General features: G+C 42.3%; 1 protein-coding gene across 5 annotated transcripts in view; it reads right to left on the bottom strand.

The window, feature by feature from the left end:
* KCNQ5 (potassium voltage-gated channel subfamily Q member 5) overlaps positions 1–16,217 on the bottom strand; it is a 261,710-nt gene that overhangs the window by 28,547 nt on the left and 216,946 nt on the right. For all 5 annotated transcript variants that reach the window (XM_081186923.1, XM_081186919.1, XM_081186920.1 and 2 more), the window contains 3 exons: positions 9,229–9,404; positions 7,058–7,183; positions 667–777 (listed from right to left, as the gene is read on the bottom strand). In XM_081186923.1, coding sequence (XP_081043049.1) covers positions 667–777; positions 7,058–7,183; positions 9,229–9,404 — 413 coding nt within the window. The remainder of the gene's footprint in view (positions 1–666; positions 778–7,057; positions 7,184–9,228; positions 9,405–16,217) is intronic.

Below are 16,217 nucleotides of genomic sequence, written 5' to 3'. Positions count from 1 at the left end.
TTATACTAAGAAGCTCAAGAGGATAGAACTGTGTGTTCCCTAACTTCCTGCAAGATGAGTAAAATTTCTTCTGGATGCTTTTTGACAATCCAAAAAACATTACAAGGATAATCTCATTACATTTGCCAAAAAAGAATCCCTGACTGGATCTGCATGAAAATCACAGTGATATATTAACTACTAGATCTTCACGGCAGATCCCATAACCACACAATGATGTGTGTTTTTGGACAAGGCAGATATATTTTCCACTGGGGATATCTGTATTGATGGCAGGAAGCAGGTTCTTTAGCCACTTCAGATCCTGCCCACATCAACCATGTGGATAGATGGGGAACTAGGGTGGACTGAATCTTGTCGTTTATGGATAGTGGGGGCTGAATGTCCCATTCCCAATAAGCCTCACTAACATGCCTCACATAAAAAGCTGCCTACTGCTTATGGAACGATATATGGGTACAATATTACCAAAATAAATTCTGGGACTTATCAGATAGATTTTACAGTTATCACGGGACAATAAATGAGCTTTTAAAGCAGCTTCAATTTTCCGCATTGTAGACTGCAGAAGTTGCAGTGCCATACAAATAACTGTCCCAGTGTTGTTTCCCATGTATGCCAGCTTAAAGAGTTTGAAGTTTTGCAGACAGTTGTAAAGATACTCACAGCAGGCAAGGCAAAGAAAGAAATGCCAAGCAGTGCAAACCCTGCAGAAAGCAGCCTTCCTAGCCAGGTGAGAGGGGTTTTATCTCCATAGCCAATTGTTGTCAATGTGATCTGAAAAGAAACAAATATAATTCACTGTGAGAAAAAAAGTGGATGGCACAGATGTCGATAATTTTAACATTAACTGGGCAATATTCACAATGGCAAAATGATAAAGAATAACCAAAATATGAAACTTTCCTGTTCTGTAAGTAGTGATTTGAATGGGGCTTGCTCACTAAAAACCCCCGCCTCGTTCCTCAAATTAGTGGTGCCTGATGTCCACTGGGACTGGTAGGATTGGGAAGGCAGGGAGACTAATAGCAAGGGAGGCCAGAGCCAACCAATTCCCATTTTGTCTTCCTCCTCATCCCTGTTGAGTTCTGCAAAGGAAACACTGAACCTAAGGAGGAAGTTGACAGGCAGTACCATCCTATGGTCTGCTTGTAAATAAGAAGGCAGGCAGGCTAAGGGCAGAATGAGACTGCTGGAGCTGCCTCTATTGCTTTAATCATGGACCAGCCTCAAATGCTTCAACTGTTTTTGATATTTCCCCCCTTCTCAGAAACTGGATGTAAGCCTGCCTGCAGGTGGGAAGTGGCCTGGGGGTATTGTTGGGGTGAATGAGTGGGCATAGAAAGGGTTAACTCCCCTCCTGGTGGCTGATTTTGGCTTGCAAATGCCTCCCACACTTCAGCAACTAGATCTAAGAATCCGCACTTGCACATGCAGCATGCCAATTTGTTAAATAGCAGAATCGGACTCCCTTGAAGCAACCGCTTATGAACCCTGAGATAACAAAGAGATTTAGTTTAGAATTAATCTGGATGTCTAAACAAGTAGATTAGTTGAAATATATTCTCAAATGAGAGACACCAGAGAAGTTAAAAAGACCAGGAAAACCCTCAATTAGGTTTTAAGAAAACACCATAAAATGTGTATACAAGACCATTCAGTGAGGTTCATTTGGAAGGTATTTTAACCATTAAACCATGCCCATCACTGTAGCTTTTAAGAATGACAACAAATTCAGAAGTACATGCTACTGGAGACCCTATTATAGAGGCAGTCTAGCATAATAATTTTTTAAGAATCTTCTTTTAGAGGAGAAACAATGACTTGACTTTTTCATTGCGGGGAACTTACGTCATCAACCCTTTTATTTGCAGAACCCCTTGGGGAGGGAACTCCTCTCTCAAGCTGCAATTTGTTTTTACTCTTTAAATAACAGTAGAGCTTTTCCTGCTGTCAATACTGCTGTGTGAAACTCAACTGTATAACTATCATGGGCACATGTTGTGCAGATCCTGTGTGAAAGATACTCGGAGTCGAGTGTGGATTTCAATGCTCTTTATTTAGCTCATAGTAGTGAGGAATGGGAGTTCCCCTGAAATGTCTGCTTTATATACATTATTTACACAATGGGCCCCACGTGATTGGCTAATTCCGGGATTCACCTGTAGGCCAATCTGGTTGCGGATTCACTTCCACTTGGAGTTGGATTGGGTGGCTCCTGCGGACCAATCAGACTGCTGCATTCTGGATCCTATTGTTCTAGGACCAATCAGACTGCTGCATTCTGAATCTTATAGTTCTAGGACCAATCTGACTGCTGCATTCTGAATCCTATTGTTCTAGGACCAATCAGACTGCTGCATTTTGGATCCTATTCAACTCAGTACATAACACTGTGCCACCATAACTGATGATAAGACCAAACAGTATCTTAACACACCCCTTCCTCTATGCCTCTGATATGGATACAGTGCCCTGATTTTATTTACCATTAACTACATCTGCACAGAGCTTGAATGGCCACACCTAGGCAACCAGATTGTATGCTGTTCCACATGCAAATTTGCAAAACAATGCTGCTTTGTTTGGTAAAAAAGGTCCAAGCCAGAGGGTGGAGTCTATCATGTTTCATCAGTGCAAGGACTTATGCTTGTGCAATAGAACTTTCCCCCTTCTCTGCCATTGTGCATCCAGTGCCCGTCCCCAAATTATTTCACAGGATAAAATCTGGTCTGGAGGGTTAGGGGAACCCCCTGGACAGATTTAGCGGGTGAAAAGGGCAGGAAGAGGGGACTTCTATTTTGAAAGCACAAATCCTTGCACTTGCAGAAGAACTTAGTTGGATATTGCCCATAGCTGTGTGTGAGGAAGGGCTGTCATTTTATTGTTTTGTAAACTATAATTACTGTTAATAAAGTTTTATCTTTCAGTCCTATCTGAGACCTCTTCTTTTGCTACTGCATGCAGAATCTTTCATTGCCTGCTGCTTTGCATAGGTAAAAAGGGACCAACCCATAGCTTTGAATTAACCCCCCCCCCAAAAAAAAATTACAACCAAGTCTCATGAATTTATCTCTTGATTGGCTTAATAAAAATAAATTATGTTTCCAAAATAAATGTAGCGATAGCAAAGACCTGAAATGTTAACAGAGGACTAACAAATATCTTTCCATTCCTTGATGGCCTTGCCAGTTCCACAAAGTTCTTTCCTCAGCAAATCAGCATCAACCTGTTTTATCAGGAATGGACCTGAATAATCTGGCCTTCATCCAGGATGCTATCACTGCCAGACACTGGAGAATAGAGAGATGTTTCCAAGCTACATTTGAAGAAAAGAAGAGGAGCTTATGAAAAGGATAGAGCCAGCTGTCATCTATCTTTAATGACACTGCTGGCTCACAGTCTCCGCAGCAGAGATATACCATGCGTCCTGTAGATCTTTATATAATTGCAAGCCCTTAGAAAGAAAGAACAGCAGCACTTCTCTCTCTCTCTGAACAGCATCCAGCCTGTTCTTTCACATGCTCAACAGGTTCTGAAGCCCCCTGACAAGTACATTACACCTTTAAAGTGTATCAGAGACTCCTTGCCTCCTTTGAGCCCTGCTGCAGGGTGGTTCTTGAGCGATAAAGAGATGTCACAGCTTCACAAGTCTGCTTCTCAACAGCGGACTTGTTTTTGCCTCCACACTGCAATAGTGTGATTCAGAAGACATTCAGATTGTGAACTAATGTAGGTTCTAACATTCTTAGGGCAGAGCCTTTGCTTATATTTCGCTGTGAAGCACAAAGTACGCCGATGGTGCAATATAAATAAAAAAACAATAGTAACGATGAAAACATATATATATTTCCCTCAACTTTGAAACAATCTAACTAACTGGTTTTCCACAACAGCGATCTTAACTTTATATTTTAAATAGGTGTGTTTGCTGGCAGTGCATATAAACCTGGGACCGATGACAAATTGGGAGGGGGGAAATGGGCAAGAGTGATAAAACAATTGTATCCTTAGGAGCTATGGAGAAGGGTGCAGCAGGACAGAAGGCCTGGCCCCAGGGCCTCACCTACACTGAGCAGCAGCACCAACTTGCCCTGGCTAATTGGGAAGGAGAGAATTTGCAGGCCCAAGCACAGCAGGCTGGAAGCTGCCGTTGGAAGAGACAAAACAGCAATGAAGACACCGACTTGGGATTGAAATGGCCACAGCATCATTGATTACAGGTGTAAGTAGGCTTTGGCATAGGCACAGGGATGTATCCTGGCCCAGTCAACCTGGCTGATGGCTGATATTCCATCAGGATTGATCCTGGGGTTCAGGATCCCACCATCATGCAGATCTATGGGGATCATCTGGGCTTTCAGGCAGAACCCAACTCCTGGACCCTTTTACCAGGCTACCCCGAATTTGATCCTAGAGCAGCGGAAGGGGCACCCATCCCTTGCACAAGCTTAGGCTAAGGATCCATACCCAATGTCTTTTCCCTGTCAAAAGTTGTGCCAGTTGCTATGAGGAAGGCAAACCCTCAGACAGGCGCAATTTGTTTGCAGGCAAAGTTCTCCCTGGCCCCAAATATGGTGACGGATTAATTCCACAGCAAGGCCATAGGCATGCACTGCCCGCGTACCTCCAGGCGGGGCCAATGAATGGGTGGGTGGGACATCTGGTTTTGACAGCACTGCCCATTTGCAGCGCATTCAGCTTTTAAATCTGGCAGCAGACCTGACAGAAGCCTGGCTCTGACAGGTCCGCTGCCCAAGCGAGAGCCCTGATTGGCCTGCAATTGCCACTGCCGGCTGAGAATGGTAGGTGGTCTTTATAAAAGTCAATTGGGCAAAGCTGGGCAGATGGTCTCACTTGCTTCAAAGAGGATGCCACTGGAGCTCTTGCTGTGAAAGCAGACACTTGTGCTGGAACTGCTGCAGCAACTGCAGGAGGGATCAGATCTGGCTGCCCATGTTTCACACCTTCATTTCTTTTCAAATGCCTAAAGACTGAATGAATGATCTCTCATGCATAGCCTGTATTACTCCTGGTTGCAAATGTAAAGGCATCCGTGAATGAAATGGTTATAAATAATGAATTATTATTATTATGGTTCCCAGGAAAACATTGCAGTATATGTCACAGACAATTTGAGTAACATATGGCTAGAATCTAAGTAACTGTAATTAAGGTTGCATACATGCAACAGTGCCAGGAAACTTTTATGTTTTTGATTGTAAGCTGTTTTAAGCTGTTTTTAACATTTTGTTTTAGTTGTTGGAACCCGGCCTGGGACCTTAGGGTGAAGGGTGGGTAACAAATTAAACTACTACTACTACTACTACTACTACTACTACTACTACTACATTTTATCCTAGAATCAATGTAGATTGAATTCTTGGTTTCCCCCCCCCCCTATGTAGCCCACATTCTATACCTATTGCATATTTTTTTGCCCCTGAAAAGCACTTCTTGAAGAACTGGTTTCATTTTGGGGGGAAAATTCATTACAGATCGATTGTGTATAACCTCTCAGTGTGTGTATTTGAAAACAGATGTATGCAGTCACAGCAATGAGGTGTGAGTGGGGGGTGTATCCACACCTGCTCAACGAGCTTGTAAGTTGGCATATATCAAGATCAGGACTTCCTTCTGCATTCACCTGGGGCATGCACAGGGAGGAGAAGGCTAGGATAATCTAATCAAAGGGAGGATTTTCAAATGCACATAGTCACTCTACCCCTGTGGATGACAGAAACTAGAATCAATCAAGACTGAAAGCAACATTTTGAAGTTACGTATGTACAATTCCAGGTTGGTTTGTGTGCAGGTTAGTGTGTACACAGCCTTTTGTTATTGAGAACTTCGTCATTTACCTTGCTGTGTGAACAAGGGCTCATGCTTATCTTTATTTATTTATCTATTTCATAAAATTTATATACTGCTTGATTGTAAAAAAAAACAACCAACCTGCAAAGCAGTTTACAAAATGTACCTTAATTTTGCATAAATGCTTTCGGCAGCTATGACAAAACAATTAAAGGGCTATGATCTGGAATAAGCAAAAAATCTCTCTCTCTAGCCTTAAGTTTCTATTCTAGAGAATTTAAAATTCCTTTTGTTATGATCTTCAGTAACAGACACATCTTTGAAAAGGTCTGGAACCTGGTATATCCAAATTATGATAATATCAAAGGGCTCTTAATTCCCTAGGTATGTTATTTAATGCAGCAAAATTTATTTCAGTACACTACGGTTAACTGTTAATTAAGCAAACAATCCAAAAATTAATCAAATGTGGTTAAGTGATGAGTGTCTTTTTATTATAATACAGCTACTCTAATTAGTGAAATCTGAAATCTTAATTAACCATACCAAAGGGACACTTACCATTTTTATCCACAGATCATTCTGTCATGTGGGACTAATATGCTTCAAAGCTTCAAATACCAACACAATTCAGCTGCTGCCAATATGACTTAAGGCCTTCTTCTCTGATTATGAACTGGTTTGCATATCATGCTAAGCCAAACCATGGCTTAGGCTGCAGGCATAGGCAAACTCCAGCCCTCCAGATCTTTGGGACTATAATTCCCATCATCCCAAGCTAACAGGACCAGTGGTCAGGGATGATGGGAATTGTAGTCCCAAACATCTGGAGGGCCGGACTTTGCCTATGCTTGGCTTAGAGAGAAATCATAGGCTCCAGGAAAGGAGCTCCCTGCCCCGTTGCTCCTTCCTGGTCATTCTGCTTCTGTGCTGCACTGAGCTAAGTCACAGCTGGCCAAAGCATGATATCTGAACCTGACTTACAAAGTAATAATGAGTGGTAATCAAGATTTGTCCTATGGTTTACAACTCATGTTTGTTTGGGGGAGTTAAATCACAAGCCCTGGACTGGATGATACACCAAGCCAAACCATGACTCTGCATAGCCGCAGAATGACTGGGCAAGAGCACAGTGGCCACAATCTCTTTTCCATGAGCCTGCACGGGAGCACTTTCATGCTAGGCCATGGTTTTTAAATATTGCATAGTGTAAATCATGTAGTTCAGTTGATTCTGTACTTACTGTGCCCCACCACAGAGCATCTGCATATGTAGAAAATTGAGCATTTGTATCTTTTTCAACCAGGTAGACGAGGAAAGATGAAAAAATCAATACTAAAAATCCTATGTACCAGGCGGTGATTAATTCCTATAGGATAAAAAAGAGTATTACAAACAAGTATTTTGACAACCTATTTGTACCAATACCATTTATTGGAATATTTGTACCTCCATATTCTGTAGTTACTTTATTAGTTACATACAAAAAAATTCCTTGTACGCAAATTGTCCTTATACATTACAATGTATAATACTGTTTCAGAGCCAAGATGCAATTTGCTTCTTGAGATAAGCCTAAGAGGTTGGATGTGCTTGGCAGACCTCCATGCCATCACAAACTTTTTAAAAGTTCTCCTCCATCTCAAGATGCTTGCTATGCAACTTGGCTTTGCTGTTCAAGAAACAAGGGACCAAAGCCCCTTTGGAGAAGCAGAATGGGTTGCATGGTTCTTTGGATTATGACTATGTTAAAGTGATTAACAGAGCAGAGATACTGAAGTCTTAAAAGTAAAATGTTTCAGCTTCCTCTGCTCCAGTGTCCAAGGGGGCTGTAGCCAAGATGGCAACATTCAGAGGTGTGGCATCTGCTGTAGGTAAGTGATGTGAAGTATTATCTTCTAGGACGAGGGCATGGGGTGTTGTTTATATATCCATATGTTTTCTCTAATGATTTTGGATCAGAGGGTATCTCTAATTGCAACAGCGGACAAGTCAATGCTGCCATGATTTTTTTCAGTAGTTTTTAATTACCTGGAGATTCATGTGGAAGGTGATTCATAAATTAAGAAAATGATAATAATAAATGAGAAAAGCTTATGTCACAGGTTTGTTAGGTGCCATAAAACTCTGTGTAGTTTTTGCTGCAACATACTGACACCACGATTACTGTGGAAATTGATAAATCAGAGAGGCAGTGATAAGCTGAACTGTTCGTTTTTTCTCACTGATTGGGAACACTTTGCATAGGTCAGCTATTCACACATACCAGGGTGGTGAATGTTTTCTGGTCGGGAAGTCAGATAAATATCTCTCCAACCCTTATTGCTTACTTATATTTGACTTGTATCTTTGAGTGTTAGTTGTGCATCTATCTTGTTAGCCATACTGATGTATCACAGTTTTATATTTGCAATCACAATCAAAATGTTGCCAGGCCAAATTTGAAAGGTAGGCAGGTCCTCTCACCTGTCAGTTACCTGTTGTCAATATGAATACTGGGACCTCAAAGTGTAACATGGACTGTTAGAAAGCCCTTTTGCAAGCAGACCCATGTTGCTCTTTAACCTGTCAAAAACTGAAAGTCAAAGAGCACCCCAGGGTTGCTTGCAAAACCTGACTGCTCTGATTTTCAGCTGGGCTATCTGAAAGACCTCTTGCAAGTATTCCTGTGCTGTTTTTTAAACCCCACCCCCCAGTATAGTTTAAAGAGTCATGGATTGCTTAGTTAGCCAAAGGCCTGGGGGAAGAGGATTGTTTTTGCCTGGTGCCTAAAGATATGTAATGAAGGCACCAGGTGTGCATCCTTGGGGATAGCATTCCACAAGAGGGTGGCTACCACAGAAAAGGCTTGCTCTCATGTTGTTACCCTCCGGACCTCTTGTGGAGGAGGCACATAAAGAAGGGCCTCAGATTATGATTGCAGGGTCTGGGTCAGTTTATATGGGGAGAGGAGGTCAGAACCAGCACTTTGTATTGCGCCCAGAAATTAGCTGGCAGCCAGTGCAGTCGGGCCAGGATTGGTGTAATATGCCCTGGTGAGCAACATGTTCCAGCATGGGAATGGAAGCACACAGCCAAACTGAGCAGGGCTACTTTGGCTGTGTGGGCCAATTCCCAGCAGGGCAACTTGGCGCAGCCATTGTAGAATGGAACCCCCACCCATCAGCTGACATCAGCCTCCATCAGAGTGGCACCAGTTCATTAGCAGGTGGTTTTTGAGAAATGGTCTCACAGGTTATATCTGACCCCATACAGAGGTGAAGGGTCCCTACCCGAAATATATGTGAATGGTAAATGTAGAACAAAAACCACTGCTACAGGATTATGTATTTCCTTTTTCTTTTTTTAGCATGAAATACATGCATGAATGACTGACAAAATTCAGAGAAGTGAAGGATATGAACAGGCCCTTACCTTGCTATGTGCATAAACCACTGAACCTAACAATTTCCAGGTTCCTCCTCTTCGGTCCATGCGCACCATGCGAAGGATCTGTAGGAAACGAAGACTTCTCAGTGCTGATGTTGCAAAAATGTTACCCTGAGTTTTTGCAGAAACAACTGCTATTGAAGCGATGAGAACAATGATGTCTGAAAGAAATACATTACAAAATACATTAATGTGCGCATATGGACCAGTAATAGCTTGATAGCATATTGTCATATGCTGGGTGAACTGGGTGGCTTTGTATGTTAAGAATATTCTTTAAGAGTCTTTATGCTGAAAGAAAGTGAATTGTAACAACAACATCCGTATAAATGCAAAAAATACAATATTATAAAATGTTGCATTGACCAGTGCTAAGTTCTATCAAAAGAAATGCCCCTTTACTCAATTTACAAGAATACATAATACACAGTCATCTTACCCAAGTTCTTAGACAGCCTCCAGTTATTTCAGGCATGTGCTCTACAGTCCTCATCTAATTTGTGTGTGCCAATTTCATGGGACCAAACTTTTAACTGAAAAGGATCTAATATAAGTCTCTCTCACTAAAAGTTCTAGCTCACATACCTAGTATTGGGAACATTAAGGGAGTTTTCAACAATGCTTAATTTTTTGTTCTGATCTATGGGTTGGTTTGTTTTTAACTTGCAAACATGTATGTATGTGTTTTTTATTTATTTATAAGTTGCCCTTCACCCAAAGGTGCCAGGACAGAAGATTCATTTACCTTAAAAACCATAATTAGCAATATATGAAATTAGAGTAAATAATAGATTGCCCAGTAAACACCACCATCATCAGGAATAAAGTAAAGCACACTCTCCATCCACAATGTACTTTACCCCACTCCAATGTTTGAAACAGGTACATCTTCACTAATCGGCAAAATAATGTTGAAGCTGGGCACACCTCGAAGGGGACATAATTCCATAAGTGTGGTGCCACAGCAGAGAAGGCCCTCCCATGTACCCCCATGCTTTGAACCTCACTCAGCAATGGGATCACAAATGGGGCCTCCCCTGCAGATCTCAATACACAGCCAGGTTGGTATTGGTGGAAGCATCCTTGAATCGCAAAATAATTGGCAACCAGTCAAATTGTAATAATTTGAAGAGTAGCTATTTAATTGGAAGAGCGCACTCTTTTCTGTTCCTGTTAATAGATGGAATTGTTAGCCATACATTTGCCCCCTTTGGCTACCCCTTCACTGAGAATAATCGGGAGCAGTGATAATAACTGAAAATGCACCACAGGGATGGAATCATCATGCTGATGCAATAAATTTATAGCAGCAATTCATGTATTAGATTAGCATTCTGCTGACATACTAGCTTTTCATTGGCAAAGCTTTTATGTAGGAAGGTACAATTCCTTCATCTGAAATTTGAAAGTCCAGGAAAGGGTGTATAGCATGCTTTGCTTATATATTTGAATCATTTTACTTTCCATTAGATTAGCATCTATTCCAGTCTCAATCTAAACCCACTGACATGGGAGTGACAGCTTAATCTTATGTTTATCTACTTAGAAATAAGTCCCACAATGCACAATAGGGTTTACTGGTACTTCCTAGTAAGTGTTTTAAGATTTGCCAGTGTCATATTGGGAAGCAAAATACTGTATTTATTAGGACAAACTAATGTTTACAATACAGCATGTGAGCTTTTGAGTTCACAGTACAGTGGTACCTTGGGTTACATACGCTTCAGCTTACAGACACTTCAGGTTACAGACTCTGCTAAACCAGAAATAGTACCTCAGGTTAAGAACTTTGCTTCAGGATGAGAACAGAAATCGCGCAGCGGTGGCGTGGTGGCAGCGGGAGGCCCCATTAGCTAAAGTGGTGCTTCAGGTTAAGAACAGTTTCAGGTTAAGAACGGACCTCTTGAACGAATTAAGTTCTTAACCCGAGGTACCACTGTATTCTATTTCAGACTAGATGAACTGCCACATGACTATTTGTTGATACTAATGAATTTAATATTTTACTGATGTTATGAATTTGTTATAATGGACCAGTGGAGCTATCTGATTTAATATATGTCCATGGAGCTTACTTCCCTGTATGCACACCAGTTCTAGCCACATTTCAAATCATTTGCACCTTTCCCCAAGCAAAGTGTTGATAATGAAAAAGCTACCTGTTTTGTTATCTTATAGGCAGGGCAATGGACCTGTTATTGCCATGTCCTGAGTTTCAGATGCTTTATTGTAGCTGCTTCCCTACCCCCCCCCCCAAAAAAAAATATCTATGGGACTATTTAATCATGTTCTTAATGAAGCCCTGAAATGGGAATGTTTTCTGTGGTACGCTACCTTTCCCTGTGCCGATTCTGGAATTTCACACAAGATCCACTTATCCCAAGTGATTCCATAATTCAGAGGTTACCAAAGCAGCAGAGTCACATTGCTCTAATAACCTTCTCACTGTCATGGGAGATGGCAGCCAACTCTTGAAATACAACCCTCAGTACATCAAAGGTCTGAGATGGATGAGTGTTGAAAGCATTTTGCACCTTTCAGAAACTGGCATTTAGATTAAATTTAGAGCTTTCGCATGTCCTGAAAAACTTAAAGTGGCTGGGTTTTTTGGGGGGGGGGCAAATTCTATGCTATTTCTAGATAAAGATCAAATTCAATGGGAGCAGAGGTAGTAAAAATTGTTCCAAAGAACCTTTCAATGCAGATAGTCGTACACTGGTGTGCTTGTAGATGAGGTTATTGTGGTCACAGAATAAATTCCACATGTGGAATAGAACCTCCCCTCCCTCTCCTCTCCCAGCAACCCCCCCCCCCCAAAAGCTCTGAATGCCTGGGAGAACCACTAGGGCAGATATGGAAAGGTAATATAAAAAAAAGTTAAACAAGATTTTAAACCAGCATTAAACAGGCTTTTCATCCTTCTGGAATCTGAATTTACCCCACAGTTTTAACTATTATTTTACACACAACCTACTGGAAAAGTCACAGCTAGTTTAATTGTTGTGTGTTGGCCTTTTCATAGCTTGAATTATAGAGCTATCTCATTGTGTAGTGGGCTTGACTACTCTGAGCAGACCTAGGGATTGTAAGCCAATAGACTTTTAAGCCTTGTTCTAAGGGCAACTTGTGTGTGGGGTGACTTTGCCCAGCAGCATGGGGCCCAAAAAGCAGTGTGTGTGTGTAATGCTGCATCTCTTTGCAACTCTTGTGAGGTCTCGCAGAATGCTGGGCATCCTGCATGATTTTGGGAGATGCAAGAGGAGCCAACAGCTTAAAAGGCCTCAGCCATGAGGATTTGTGGCCATTTTGCCCTACAAGCTTCCCACTCACCTGCTCTTGGTGCAAGAGCCTCACTGAACTAACTACCCCGGTCATTGCTTTACAAGGCCAGAAAGAAGTTTTTTCCTTCCCAACTTGAGTTGGCCCTCAGTTGGAGTTTTTTCTGCCTTTTCCTCAGTGACATAAAGCTTTGCTTACATTAGGTGCTGAGATAATTCTGTACTTTTGTGGGGCAAAAATTGCATAGGTCAAGATCAGCATAGTATAGGGGCTCCCATAAGGGGCCTGAGGAAAGGGTTGACTAAGGCATGCTACTGGCTGGAATTTTTCACCTTGGCCGCCCAGTGAGAACCTGGATGCCTGGCTTGCACCACACCAAGGTTCAACGCTGGGTGATCACCTCAGATGGGCTGACTGGAATGAGGCAATAATCCTTGCCTTACTGCCATGCCAACCCTGCTTACCTGCTATAGTCATTAAAGTTTCAACCTGATTTCACCCATTACTGCTGCCCTGTTTCAGTTATTACACCGCTCTCATGGGTCACAGAATGCATCGTCTCTATATACATATGTGTAAGAGAAGAAGGTTCATCATTTTATAAAACTGCTGTTAGTAGTCCTTCCAAAAGGATTCCATATGCTATCTTCATGTTATTGTTAAGGTATTTATGGATTGCAAGTTACTAATTTTCACACTAGTTATTTATTTTGTACACAGATGGTACGCTTGTGTTATTCCGGGTTTTTATAGATTGTTGCTTTCATACTGATTTTATTTATTGTCTACTGATATTTGCTTGCCTGATAATAGACATGTGTTGAAATGTGTTGGGAATTTCAGCCATAAGTTCTTTGTGCTTTCTGACTTAGAAGTGGCTATTTTTATTGCGGCTGCCCGCTCCTTATTTGCTTTTGACATGATTTCTCAAATGTGCACTAAGGCCTGTAGTTGCTTTCCTAACATACTTCATGTGGCATCCAGGGAATTTGCATTCTACAAACACTACACTGCTGGCTTTGCAGGTGATATTCTGTTTACTGTACTGAGGCTGGTTAGTCATTCTGTTTCTTAAGGAGATGGTTGCCCTAGTATTACTTCAATCCTTAGTTTGTGTAGGTCTGGAGCCACCTTCCCCAACCTGGTGTTGTCCAGGTGTTTTGAACCACAACTCCCAAATGCCCAAGCCAGCATGGTCAGGGACGATGGGAGTTGTAGTCCAACAACACCTACAAGCCTCTGTGCCTTAACCAATTTTCTCAGGAAGGGAGTCTGAGGAACTGAGGCAGATAGTAGCAAAGAGAGACAAAATTCTAGGCTCTCCAAAAAGATAAGCCCTGCCTAATCTTTTGGAGTTCTTTGAGAGTGTCAACAAGGATATGGACAGGAGTATATGTTGTGTTCTTAAATTTTCAAAAAGCTTTCAAAAGCTAAAAGCAGTCGTGAGATGAAGGAGCAGGTCCTCTTATTGATTGGTAACAGGTTAAAAACCAAAAAGCACATGTATCACAATGGAAGGATTTGCCACAAGAGCTCAGTATTGGGATCTCTGCTTCCTTAATTGCAGTTGAATGACCTGATTGGCAGAGGGGAGCGGTAATGAGGTGGTAATGAGTTTGCTTATTGTTCAGGATGGTGAAAACAAAAGAAGATTGTGAGGGGCTCCAAAAGGAGCTTTCCTAAATAGGTGAATGGCAAATGTGATTCAATGTAAGCAAGTGTAAAGTTATGCACACTGGAGCAAGACACCCTAACTTCATATATATGCTTATGGGGTCTGAACAGGGACGCGGACTTATAAAAAATATTGGGGGGGGGGGGCCCGGGAAAGCTCATGAATAATAAATAAGCTCATGAATATGCAAATAAAGTGGCGCCGCCTCCTCGTGAGCGAATAGGGGAGAGCGTGCTGCGCCTATTAATCAGCTCCGGAACAGCTGATATGCGGGAAACGTGGGGCTAGCCGGAGAAGAGAGGGCTGGCTGGGAGGTGTGGCCGGTCGGGATTCCCCTGTTCTCGCGGGGGCTGAAACCGCCAGGAGGAAGATAATTCCCCCCGGCAGTGCCTTGGCAGTGGCGGTGGTGCTGCGAAGCAGCGAGGCAGGAGCCCCCGCCCCCGGGGATTCCCTAATCTCGCGGGGGACGGCCGGGGCTCTCCGACTAGGGCGCGCGGCTGGCTGGCTGGCTGGCTGGCGAGGGAGCAGGTGGGGAGGAGGCGGGGGACGGCGGCGGCGCTCTGCTGGAAGGGCGCCCGAGATTATTGGGGGGGCTGAGCCCCCCCAAAAAATTTTTTGAGGGGGCTCGAGCCCCCTCAGGCCCCATGGAGTCGGCGCCTATGGGTCTGAACTGGGTGTTCCTTCAATTGCTTAAACCACCCACTTCAGACCTGAGGTGGTTTTCATTGAAGCTGCAAAAACATTTCAATCTGCAGATGATGTTTTTGTGTGTGTCCTGGAGGAATTCCATTTTAAATGAATGTGAGCATCAGTGGGTTGATTGTAAAGATCTGTGACTGTCTTGTTTTTTATGTGACAAGGAGAACATCCCATATGATTTGTAATGACTCTATTAAGTGCACATTTGATGGTGGGATGGATGGTTGGTATCATTCTTAAATTGTTCAAAACTTTTGTTGCTCATGGCCCAGATGACAAAGGATGACATAAATGCATCGCCAACAAATGAGCAGCTTGTTGGTGGGCTCCTTAACTATGACTTGTTCAGGCTTCTCAAAAATAAATTGGCATAAAATGGAGCCATGCAGATGCCCAGGAGCAAACTTAAATAAGTCATCCTTAAGGAGCCCACCAACAAGCTGCTAATATGGTGGTGATACATTGGTGACATCTTTGTATTGGTGAACAGAATCAGTGGCAAACGAATGCTAGAACTTAAGGAGTTATATTCAACTAAGTTATACTCAGAGTAGGCCGAATGAAAACAATGGACTTAGTCATGTCCATGAATTTTAATGGGCCTCCTCTAAATCTACTGCACAGAACCAAAGAAAAATATTAACTCTGTCCCGCCATCAAAGTTACATGCAACAACACCACTGAAAATTAATATAACCCTTTCCTGGATGATAGTCTTGACATGAAGCAAAACAAAGTAACCACAAACAATTCATGCAAACTACTGCCTTCCATTTGCACAAACAAAGTATGTCAAAACAGTGTTTAGATTCCTATATCCTGCCCAACGTTTACTTTTAGATGTTTTACATGTAGCATTTTCCTGGTTTTTTTAAAACTTTTTTTATTAAAGATTTCTTGGTTTACAAAATTATGTGCAATGTCTCTTCTTTCTACAGATCAGTTTCATTTGTTGAGACATTAGTGTTACATTAGGAAGAATAGGGGGGAAAAGGTGTAGGGAGCCATGGTGAGCGGGGGTGGAGTCGGGTAGCAATGTTTCTATTTTACTTAATGTATGTGTGGGGTTTTGTGTCAGCGTCGTTTGTGCAGGTTCTTTTTGCTATTCGCTTGTTTTCCTTTGGTGGTGAGGCAGATTGGGGTTGGCCTAGGGTGTGGGTGTTTGTTTGTGATTGGCTGTGGTGAACTTTGTTTTCATGTGTGAGTGGGGTGGGTGGGTGTTTTTGGATCAGGTTAGCCATATTGATTTGTATGCTGTTGGTGGATTCTTGTTGTTGTCTTGTTGGGCTGTGTATGTAATAAAGGGGAGCCATTTTTCTCT

The sequence above is a fragment of the Podarcis bocagei genome, assembly GCF_964188305.1.
Source record: "Podarcis bocagei genome assembly, chromosome: 3".
Taxonomy (NCBI): domain Eukaryota; kingdom Metazoa; phylum Chordata; class Lepidosauria; order Squamata; family Lacertidae; genus Podarcis; species Podarcis bocagei.
Note: the sequence above shows the minus strand (reverse complement) of the source record. Positions and strands in the feature narration are given on the sequence as shown.